Source organism: Bemisia tabaci, chromosome 3 (genome assembly GCF_918797505.1).
Source record: "Bemisia tabaci chromosome 3, PGI_BMITA_v3".
In the NCBI taxonomy this organism is placed as follows: domain Eukaryota; kingdom Metazoa; phylum Arthropoda; class Insecta; order Hemiptera; family Aleyrodidae; genus Bemisia; species Bemisia tabaci.
Genome location: NC_092795.1, coordinates 28,829,387 through 28,841,766, shown reverse-complemented (window position 1 = coordinate 28,841,766; position 12,380 = coordinate 28,829,387). Strand labels below are relative to the sequence as shown.

Sequence of the window (12,380 nt, the reverse complement as noted above, 5' to 3'; positions counted from 1 at the left end):
TCTCTTTGTAAGTTATTGATATTTCCGAACGCAGTCAAGTTCCTACCCGTATCAAACATTTTATTGTATTAAAGCTTAGAGTATCTTTTTTATCTAAACATACAAAAACATAATGTAGAAGCATGTATGCTTTATTAGAAATTGTTTTGGTCATTCATTGAATCAAAATCATTTCAATCGTTGAAATAATTCGTTTATGGACCTCAGCCACAGTGCAACCTTCCAGAATTATGAAACGTGTGTGATATTTCGACAGACACCCCGTGTGTTTATTTCTTCCGAATGACAAGGGGAATGAACAAAAAACAAAAACAACTGTCAAGCAGCTTAAGAAAATTCATGTAAATTCCTAATGCACAATGTTTTATATATTTTATTTAGAAAAATGAAAAAAAAAACTCGGGTGACAAAAGTAAATTCAGGAATTCAGGATGTTAAAAGGCAGTTGAATTGCTTAAACTAAACATAGCTTAAAGTTTCTTGAGAAATGACTATCGGAAATTACTAATTTCCAATCCCCAGTAGACCTGGCGACACGATCTAGATCTTGAGTTGAGCCAAACTGCAGAAGCAACTCTTGCAAATAATCGCATTACTATGTATTTCGTCCTTCAAATGTATAGGATACCTCCCATATTTATAGAGACCGGCCTCTTAATGAAGAACCGACTGTTTTTAATGGCTTTAAATGGGAGACAAACGATGTTCCCCAATTGCGGAAATCGCTGAACAGGCAGTTAACTATTGCTTGAGCTTACACAATAAAGTATCCTTTCTCTTCCCAGTAACTTTGAGAATATATTTCCTTCAAATTTTACTCTAATACAAAGCGTGAATACAATTCTGTTAAAATTATAAGGAACAAAATGTCCAGGTGTCAATGCGTTGATGTCGGAGGGGCTTTGACAAATTTTACAATTTCTTTAGCACAGTAGCATGGATAACTATATTTTTTACATTATCCAGACAACCACAAAGGAATCTCACGCGAAATCAGGAGAACACAGATTCAAAGTGTACGGTCCTCTTTGAGGCAGAGGCCCGCTGGTTCAGAGTTTGATTAACTCATCACTGAAAAAAAAAACTCCGGTCGTGGGAGCCGTACTTACGGGCTGTATGGACCTACCGTCCGCGGTCCGGGCTCATAGGCTGGAAGTTCCGGGCTCAACACCCGGAGCAATCGAAGCTACGGCTAGCACCCGGAACTTTCGGCCCCTGAGCCCGGAACGAACGGTATGCCTGTATTGTACAGCCCGTAACTTGTTGTTCAATGCTTTTACTACTTTTAGGTGCCAATAGCTGATCTGCACCGAATGGTATTAAAAAAATTACCCCATTAGAACTTCGTCTCTGTGAACTACGTTCCTTTTCCCCGCGGACGGGCGCCGACATTCACATTTGACGAACGTGACGATTACATCGAAAAAAAGAGTGAAGTTGATTTAACATTCTGGATGTAAAAGAAGAGTACGAGAACTTATAAAATGCTGAACTACCCGCAGCAGCAGTTACTTTAGCAACTCCAAGATGTAAAACTAACTGCTTTGGCGGGTAATTTAGCAGTTTATAAGTTGTCGCACACGTTTTTTACATCCAAAATGTTAAATCAACTTCACTTTTTTTTTGGTGTACGTTTTAAAAAATGTACGTTCAGTTGAGTGAGAAACTCGGAGGTTTTCCTAACGTAGTCACTCAGATAAGATTATTGAAAATGGAATAAGGGTAGAGGGAAGAAGCATCTAAAAACGTTATACGACTCGTTGCTCCTCAGCTTTCGTCCTCGTTCTCAATTCTGGCGCCCATCCTCTTTAGGGCGATGATGGTGTTGACAGCCTTGATCCAGCGCTTCTTGATGACGTAGCGTTTGAGTTTCGTCTTGTCCAAAGTAACCTCGCCCGCGTCGTGGAGCCACGTGTGGTTCAATGCCTCCAACGCGGTCATCCTTTTGCTAAAAAAGAAAAATTAACAAAGTTCCCTCATTTTCGGCTTAAAACAAAATGCACTGGGAAAGTCTCATGGAACCAGAGTCTAAACTCTTAAAAAATTAGACAAAATGAAAATACTCTTGATTCAATCGGATTTCCCTTGGGTTCCAGCAAAAATCCGATTGAATCAGGAACAAGGCCCCAGCAAAAATCAGATTGAATTAGGATCATTTTTTTGTCAAATTTTTTAAGAGTCTGGACTCTACACCCAAGAGACTTTTTTTCCAGTGTGTGCAAACGTCTCATCGGACAAGAACTACATTATAGCGTATATTGCTCTGCAACAGCTTAAGTCGAAAACTGCGTACCTCAGTTTGGGACGTTGCAAAGTATAAAGTCTTGTTTTACTCTTCCGAAGAAAACTAACGAACAGTTTGCCTTGAAATTTACAATGAATTATCTTCACATCATAAAAAATATTCACGGATGATTTGAAGGGAATATTTTGGCTCATTTCCTTTTTATTCCCAATTCACCCTATCAAACTTTTCATCCAACTTTTGGATGCAACTTGTCGAATGGAAAGTTGGATAGTGTGATACCGACGGGAGAAAACGAAAATTCGATGAAAAGTTGAACGGAAACTTGAATGTGATGTCACATTCAACTTTTCGTTCCACTTTTCATCCAATTGACGGCGCTGATTGGATGAAAAGTTGAATGAAAAGTTGCAACGAAAATTTGCGATCGACATGAGCCGAAGCTGTATCTTCGCAAACCGCAGGCTGATGACGATATCACACTGCAACGGTAATTGAATCTATTTTTTTGCGTCAAACTTTCCATCCAACCTTTTGTTCAATCATGTCGGACGAAAAGTTTGATGGTGTGAATTGGGCTTTAAGTAATAAATGCAGGATCAAAATGTTTAACCTTGCAATAGAGATTCGTATTTTTCTAACCTGCCATCGGTTTTCATGTCCCCTAAAAAGTCTACAATTAACAATTGCAATCTTGGAAATATTTAATTTTGGTCCATATTTGTGTGTCAACGTATATTTTTGACAAGGAGTCTATGCGTTGTCATTATTGCCTTGCAATTGTTGCATTGTTGCTGTTGGCAAGCTTACGTTGCCTAACAATATCATCATCAGAAAATACAGAGAATTTCTATCTCATCACTTTTGACCACCAATCTCTTGTTCTTACAATAAAATAATTGGTGATGATAACGGGACACCTTGTCTACCACAGGGCTCTCGATCGTTATCAGTCACAGGATATTTCTGTCGAGACCACAGAACTTAGACGGTGAACAAGAAGGACTCTAACCATATTTCAGGAACGTTTTGTAACTAGGACGCTTATTGTAAGAATAAGCTCTGGAGTCTCATAGCTTTATATAAATTTTGATTATCTTACGTGCGAGAGGCTTGAATATAGTTTGCTACGTTGTTAGCGCGCAGCCTAAATATTGTTTTTTCTTCGAAGTATTTACTAATTTTATTTTTGCTGGGGACCATGCCATTCATCAATCACTTATGATGTGCTTGTGTGATATTGAACAAAAACATTGCGTTTTTTTTACAAAATTTATTAACATTTAAAATCAATTCAACAAATAAAAAAAAACAAAGTAGGATCTCTTCTAAGAACATTCAAGGATTTCTACTTACTTGGAACAATCAGGGGGACTTATGCTTAATTTCCATCCATCACTTAAAATTAACAAGTAGTTCAAATTAACATTTCCATTTTCTAGCTTTTTATACATTTTTGCTTGGATTCCCTCGGTTTTCTATCTGAATTTTTGTTGCGTCCACTTGGACTCTAAACATTTCCTCCAGAAATCTCTGTCTCACAAAATGGTTGCTGACTGTGACTAGGTATACGCTTTCAAACGATTGAAAATTTCACACTAGAATTACATGATCTAAGTACTAAATAACTTGATCACCAAAAGAGCCACATTTTGCAACCAAAAACCATTCATCCATAACGTCGCGTACCTGCATAGAAAACTATCAGCACATACGTTGTTTCCATAATGAGCTTGAAAAGTGATTCCTTTTCGCAAATAGTCCAAATGCCTCTCTTTACCGAGTTCGTAACTAATTTAAAGTTTACTTCAGTTTCCCTCACTCCATATTACACACTGATGATATCAGAATTTTTACTCATATTTTTTTCTTCTAAACTTTGATAATATTTTCTTTTGAGTCCGATCATGTCGCTAAAAGCAACATCAATAAGCCACAATTGTCCCTCAGCTGTGACAATTCAGATGACTTTATTTTCCAATAAAGAAAAAGGGTCAACGTTTTTTGCCCGAAGTTCTGCATTTTACACGGTTTATAAAATATACAATCAGTAATAAACTAATTATTATCTTTTTAACAGGAATGCCAAGTTTGATGTCAAAATATTTGACAAGATACTGGGCTTCAAAAATTAGACATATGAGCCTTAACCTGAACTCAGAGAACCAAGGATACTAATTTCATTTACCACCTTCTGGGGGAAAGTAACTTTTCTCCAGTCTTCATCCTAAAATAATTGTTTAAGACCATTGAAAACTCAGCTGATTAGCAACTTACAGATCTCTACGTATTAAAAATACCGTTCATAAATTATGTCAAGATGACATTTGTAATCTTGAATCCTGTTCATCCGCCCCGCTGAAACAGCAGGTGAATTTCACCACACCCAATTTCGACTAACAAAATGATGTAGCACCATTTTCTCGGTAATGAGACTTGTAATTTTTAAAAAATTAGCAGTTCGCACCGATCTTGACATGACGTCATGCAGTACCAAATTTCCTCCTCAATAATTGTTCACTTAGAGCGGAACCCACCCTCTTTTTACAATAAATGACGTGACGAACAAACAGCCCCCTTATTCTCTAATCCATCACAGGTCAAGTAGAAGGCAAAACAAGTGAGCTTTGAGTAGAGTCAGTCGGAAAACAGGAACACCTCGATGTGAGCAGGCCAGGGTGGCAAAATTTCATGAAAAATAATGTCTTGAAATTTCACGCGAAATATTCCATGAAACTTCAGAACTTCATGAAAGATATTGAAAATACCGGTTCCTTTTCACGTTTTGCAAAATGAAAAAATTGTGACGTTCTTCTATTTTTGTGTGTTTGAGTGCGGGTTGCATACTCTAGACCCTGAAAAATATTAAATATTTCACAGCCTCGTAAAATTTCATGAAATATTTCACCAAAATCTCCAATTTTTCATTTCTTTCTTACGTTTCGTGCCACCCTGGAGCAGGCGCACGTAGAACACGTAACGCGGAAACCAGACGCATCTCTCGGCTACGTGCCCTAGGAGTTGATGAGCCCAGTCTTCTTGGGCGGCGCCACGCTCTGTATCGACGCGTCCGCCTTGAGCTTCTCACTGAGCATCTGGAAGATCATGTCGGCGTCGAGGGAACCCTCCGAGGGCGACCGCGGCGACCCCAGTGGCGTCCCTGGCGCCGAGAGGAAATCGGTCCCCGCCCAGAGCGGCCCCACCGGGTTGGACGTCAAGCAGTTGGTCAGGTAGTACGTCATGTTGGTGGGCGGCGGGGCGCTTCCCACGGGGACGTCGCGGTTCAGGTAGGTGATCCGGCGGTACTTGGGTCGCCGCTTCCCGTTGAGGAGGTCCGTGATCTTGTCGTGGCGCTCCTGGGCCATGATGGCCGCCTTGTCGCTCGACCGCTTGTCGTCGTCGTTCAGGCGGCAGAACTTGTCCGTGATCCGCGAGATCTCCTCGGCGAGGCGGCTCCCGACGCAGTCCGCACGGTCGTCGAAGAACGTGTCGCTGTTGACCAGGCTGGAGATGTCCGAGGCTCGTCGGTCGATGTTGAACCGGTCGTTGAGGAGCCGATCGTTCACCCATTCGTTGATCGGCTTCCTATTCGTACTAGTGTCCGTGACGCTCACGCTCACTCTGTCTTTGGGTTTTTCACTAGCCGATACTGTAACGCCGACTCTGTCCTGAGGTTTTTTACTCGGGGTCGCGTCCTCTACTTCTATCCTGTGTAAAATAACCTTAGGTTGAGACTCTTCACTTTCGGGGACCTTCTGGGGCTTGGGGCCCACTGTTCGACTTTTGGCCGTGTTCGGTGTAGGGCTGGACATGGTTCGGTTATACTTGACGATCGGGTGGTGTTTGGTCTCGTTTGCTAAGATTTTTGAGCCCCAGATGGATTTCAGTCCTGAGATATTACTGTTGCCTAGTGGCTTAGGTGGTTTGGGTTTTTCCTCAGTCTTAGAACTTGTCTCTTGCTTGCCCTCCACGGTGATGGGTATCACATTTACCCTCGGGAATACTGGAGGGGTGGTTTTAGAGCTAAGGGGAGAGGGTGGACTAGGACTAGGTTTAATTTCAGACGTTGAGACACTCGGTGACGGTGTTCCTTGCTTTGGAACTGTGTTGTTGGTTGTGGGTAGAGCTACGGGAGAGGGTGAAATCGGAGGGGGCTTTTGCACTGGAATGGGTGTGCTGGTTCGGGACACGTCAATATAATTACTGTTTATGTCCGGGCTTTTTGCCGGGTCTGACTTGGGCGCTGTTTTTAGTTCTTGGGTTACGGATGGCTCTGGTTTCGTATCTAACATTTGAGTCGCACTAACAGCCGGTTGTGCAGAATCACGTACCGTCTCTACTTTATTAACCTTTGGATCAGTCGCTTGAGCTGTAATTTTTTGTTGCTCCCTACTGTTTTCATTCGATGTAGTTGATTTAACTTCAGCCGGTGGTATAACCTTGCTGCCGAGAGTTACAGAGCTTTCTGGTTTTTCGCTCTTCGGACTTTGTGGTTGTGTCTTCGGAAGGCCGTTCAACGTATTCGAGGTTGATTTTTCACTAACTTGTGCTGTGTTAGCGACCACAGGTTTAGGAGAGCTTTGAGCCGGGCTTGCATCACTGGTCCTCCGGTTCGTGTTGATCGGTGGAGAGTTTTGCACCGGGCTAACGCCACCGGATTTCAGGTTCGGACTGCCAGGTGCAGAGCTATGTACCGGGCTGACGTCACTGAGTTTCCGGCTCGTGCTGGTCGGAGAAGAGTTTTGCACCGGACTAGCCTCGCCTGGTTTCATACTCGTGTTACTAGGTGCAGAGCTCTGCACCGGACTAGTTTTCAGGTTCGAGCTGGTTGGTATAGCGTTCTGTGCTTTGGTGACGTCGAGTTTGAGGCTGGTAGGCGGAGATTTGTTCTTCTTGGATCCGGTGCGTGTTTTCTTGGGCTTGGCCTTTTCTTCTTCACCCTGGAGCTTGATCTTCTTGGGGAGAGGTGACTGGGGCGAGGTGGGGCTGACGAGGCTCTCCGGGCGGAAGTCGTTGGGGATGTTGACGCTGGGCTTGGCCTCTGGGAATTTGGGCTCTTCCGTTTCGAGCTCCTTGATGGCCGGCGTCTGGATGAAGAAGGCGGTGGGCGTCTGGTCGCCCCAGCGATCGACGCAGGAGCGGAGGTTGTCCTTGGTGGAGTCGAGGCGCTCGACGGTGCGCTTGGGGGTGGGCGCCATAAGGGTCGGTGGGCGCCGACGCAGCCACGCGTGCTGCAGCGCCTGCGTCGCGGTCATCCGCTGGCTGAAAGGCAAGACAAAGACCCCGGGTTAGTCATACTGCCAAGTACGGAAAAGCATAGGTTAGGTTGTAGCAAAAAAAACATTCTTTCCTTTCACTGGAATAAAAAACACATTGGATATAGAGTCCAGACTCTTTAAAACATCGACAAGAAAAAAAACTCTTGATTCAATCAGATTTAAGCTTATATCAAGAACCCAGCCTCTTAATTTGAGCGGATTTCCTTGTGATTTAAGCTTAAATCCGATTGAATCAAGAGTATTTTTTCTTGTCAATGTTTTCAAGAGTCTGGACTCTAGATCCAATGTGTTTTTTATCCAGTGTTTTTCTCCTGTGATACGTTCATTTCAGTACGTGAGACAATGTTTTTGTTTCGTTTTTTGTTTGTTATCAATTTCAAGGAAAAAATAAATGTGAAACTGAAGATTCATAGTTTTGAACGTTACCTCTCAAAAATGTGAGGTAATTTTGAACTAGCAGGCCATCTGTAACCTACGTCACGTATAATGTCGGACGTTTTGAGCCCTTCGCTGTTGAAAAACGCTCCAAACTAGGTATGTTTGAACTGGGTCCTCGGGAACATCGGAGTCCACATTCGATCACATTCAGATATGTATTTGAGTTTTACACATTTTCATGAAAAATCACTCGGAAATGACAAAACAAAACACAAATTGATGATTAAAAAAACACCGCTCTGGGTTTTGTTTTATCATATTCGAGTTAAACTGTCTGACTGCGATTTTCCACGAACTCTTAAGGCTTTGAAAAGATTGGACCCAGTTCCTATATTTACTCGGTTCTAAAATTTACATCAGATTGACTATTCCCTCAAATCATAACCAAAATGAAGGATACTCCGAAAAAGCAGTAGAATAAATCTCCGTACTTAAAGCGTTGACATTTTCTCTCTAGAATAGTAAAATGATGCACTACTTTAAGAAGTGTGATTTCATATAATTTTGGTGGCAAAATATATTGATATCTCCCTTTTTTCACTTTTTTAAACTTCTTAAATTGTCTCAATGTTCAGGTTTTCGACAGCTTCGACCGTTACTGGCATCTTGACATCAGGGTTGACTTTACCCTCCACACTTTTCACCAGGTACAATGTACATGTCAAGCATCCTTTGATCTCGGACGGTCCCTAATTTTTCACAAAAATTCAATATAAATTGTCTTACAACTTGACTTCTCGGTATGAGTAGTTTTTGTTATAGCCAATTTATTATCACTTCATTTCATCACTCACGTATCACCGATCAATTTTTTTTCCGTTCTGAATTGACATAGGAAGAAATGGTTTTTTGCACAACCTTGCATAAACACTGGACTCGCTACACTGTGTCAATAGCTCTGAAGATAATTTCACCGAGTCGACTTTTTTGCGCAAGGAAGTTGCTTCAGTAACTTTAGATTTTTACCGGTATAATTATGTTTTTTTATTGCTAAGGATTACCAAATTTAGGTAAATTCTTAAGCATTTTGTAAATACACAGTGTATGTATTTCCACGGCATCACTGAGTCTCCTCACATAAATAAGGAACATACTGACTAAATGGATCGATGACCTTGCATTATTCTTAAACCAAAAGATTGAAACGTGGTACAATATATACAACACCGATGGATAATCAGATGCCGGTAACTGAAATGAACAAGTTTTTCTTTTTTTGGGGGGTGGGGGGGGGGGGGCTTATTCCATGAAACATCCATCGGCTATTTTTTCTACCAAACAAGTACTTCTATTGTTGTCACTGTTAATTGTTTCTTGGCGATCAACGGCATCTGACTCTCATTAAAAGAAATGAATTCAGAAATTATTTTGGAATTTGAGGTATTTTAAAAGAAAATCGAAGCAGTTTTTTTGGTTTCTTATTGGTGTCCAGTGAAGTTTCTCTCCCCGGAGCCATGTATGCAGTGTAGCGGCCATCAGAAATGGAAATAAAACAAGACGACACGAAACATATATTGCAGGTTTTCTTCAACATGTGAGTAAAATATTGTGTATGTTTTGCATAGTATGTGTTCGTTGTCTAACCATTATCCTTGATGGATCAAAATTAGGTGCTGCTGGAATCCAGAAAGGATCTGTTTTCCAACCTCTTAGGGTAACTGAGTTTAAAAATTATGAGTTGGGTAGGGTTATTATTTGTTTGTAAACAAGATTCAATAAAAGAATTCATGGATATAGAAAACTCAGTTGGGGAGGGGGGTCGGTCAGTGTCGGTTGTCTTTAAACCATAGGGACAGACGTTAACCCTCTCTCACCCATGAATTAAGTTTTAATTTGTCATGGAGATTTGATGTATAGAGGACAGTCTTAAGATTTAGAATTTTTCTCCTTAATAAAAAATTATTTTCAAATGTGCAATGAATAATTGTATCGTATAACATACATATGTGTATGGGCCCTGTAAATATGATTCAAATTATTCCGTTAAAAAGAGGAAGACCAACCCAATTTTGCATGGTGAGTGATCCTCTATTGGAACAAAGCATATCAATTAATAACTCTTTCAGTGAAATAATCAGAAATTGGTGGTGTTGCAGATGTTTTTTACTTTTTTTATCACAATGGGCCACTAGACAAGGCGCGAACTTAGGCATTCTGATACATGCTTGTTAACTAGAATTTCACGTAAAACAAGATTCTTGCATCGAAAATTACTGAAATCAACTCCTAACTAAGATATTAATGGTATTATATTATCGATTGAGCACTGGGGAGAATTTTATGAACGCCGTCGCCCGTGGCGCACTATGAACTCAAGAATAGGAAGAAATAAGCTGAATAATGACTGAAAGATCACGAAAGTTTTGTAACTGATGTTTTTTTGAGTCGCTAATTTCGAATTTGATGTCAAATTGGTTGCATTTTAACAACCTGACCTATCAATTAAGGGCAAGTTTATGACACGGCGCGGCGCGGCGTGCTGCCGCTGTCAGCTCGAACGGCGCACTGACGCATACAAACCTAAACGGATACTTCAAGCATTGCGCAATGCGTGAGGTAGCCCTTTAGATTTGTAGGCGTCAGTGCGCATTTGCGCTGCTAGCAAGCCGCGGCGCCCCTGACGGGCGGGTGGTGAACGATTTCTTGCGGGTAGAGCTCCCTGGCGGAGAAACTCGTACATCGTGTACATTTTTTTTTTTAAATTTTCGACTTTGAAAATTACACACCGGTCGTGTGATGGGAAGTAATGATTGCACTATCAACACTAGACGAAGTGTAACAATGAAAGGCAGGTCGTGTGCCATGCGCGCTGCGGACGGCGCAGGGCGGTTCATGAACAGAGACAACTCATTAGAGCCTCCCCTGTGCTATGCCGTTATATTACATTGGTTACGGGAAATTTGAGTTGCCCGCTCACAAGAAACTCAATACTATATGTGAGTCCAGTCATGCACTAGAGCGGTTTCGGCAGGCTTCTCTATCGAGCCTTGTTCATTTTACACCCAATTTTGTTCAAACTATAAACAACTTGCTATAGCTGAGCCAAAACGTCAATATTAAGATTGCAAGATTTTCATACCGCAGAGACTGTCATGGTAAAGTTTAGTGTCAGATTTGACTCACGCAGGCCATTGTGTTTTCATGAGCGGGAGGTTTCAATTCACGCGTTAAGAAACGCTTAGGAGTTGATTTCAGTAATTTTCATTGCATAAATCGCACTCTACGAGTAATTTGGGTTAGGAAATATGTATCAGAATACTTAACTTCTAGTGGTCTGTCTAGTGGTCCATTTAAAATATCATTATCGATATGAATATCATTGAGAAACTAAAATATCTCCTTTGATTCTGATTTCAATGCTCCAGAAAGCTCTCTTCCGAACATTAAAAATGAACTGTCAATTGGAAGGGGCAAACGTCCGAGGACATGGGAGATATCTCACTTTGAATTCTGTTCTTATTACTATTTAGGTATTCGGTTTCTTTTCTTTAGTAGAGGAATACAAGTTATAAGTAAAAGAGAGTGTGTGTATTTTTCTCATGAGGAAGACAAAAACCGCCTCTAGATGAGATTTAATTGCACCGGTGCTTGAAAATTAATATTTAATAATAATGTTTACTTGAACTAACTTTCCAATACTATATTTGAATGAACTACCGAGCTTGAAGTGAAGAACTTTTGAAAACAAACCGGAGTTTTGCATATGATAAGTATTGCTCCTCTTTAAAATACATCTTGTGCAGGTTGGGAGATAGCTTTGCAAAGGATACGAGAAGAATCAATTTTAAATGAAATCGTTATTTTTTTCATGCTTGGAAGATGTGCAAAACGAAAGGTATTGTTGAATCCCGAAGGAAACGTAAGAAAATTTGGAGGTTGAAAATGAGATGAGAGGAGTATCGTTTATAATGACGGAGCATTGCACACGTTAATGCGCATTCGAATTTTAAGATATGAGAAAAAGTGAGTTTTGGGGCTTGTTTGTATCATGGATGAGAAGGACCTTTTTCTTGTGTTTCTTGGTGATGAAGATTAAGTAGAGCGAAGGAGTTGAGGAGTGCAAGAAATTGCAAAATACAAGAGGAGGTTTTCAAACGGAGGCAGAAAAGTACTCAAAAGCAAGAAGAAGTGATCCAAGTGATCGAAGCAAATACTGAGCAAGTTATTTAAGTCAGTCTGCCTGTAATGCAGAGAGGATACAACCGAGAGGAGGGGTTTGCTAATGAAGTATTGGCAATTAAAGCGAAAGATCATAGGGATTAATCGATAAATGAAAATGAAGCGTTAGCCAAATTTCTTCAGGATATATTAAAAGCATAAATGGGTCTTTGTCACGCCTAAACTGAGTGCTGTCTCATGGAGTTTTTAAGGCGCAGCACACGATAATTGTGTTTAAAACGCAAAATTTTCCATTTCAG

At 40.9% G+C, this 12,380-nt stretch overlaps 1 protein-coding gene across 1 annotated transcript in view; it reads right to left on the bottom strand.

Moving 5' to 3' along the window:
• Positions 1-3,406: 3,406 nt before the first annotated feature.
• The window catches only part of LOC109031131 (uncharacterized), a 51,669-nt gene continuing 42,695 nt past the window's right edge, over positions 3,407-12,380 (bottom strand). The window contains exon 8 of the mRNA XM_019042475.2: positions 3,407-7,507. Within this exon, the coding sequence (XP_018898020.2) occupies positions 5,260-7,507 (2,248 nt within the window). The 3' untranslated portion in view covers positions 3,407-5,259. The remainder of the gene's footprint in view (positions 7,508-12,380) is intronic.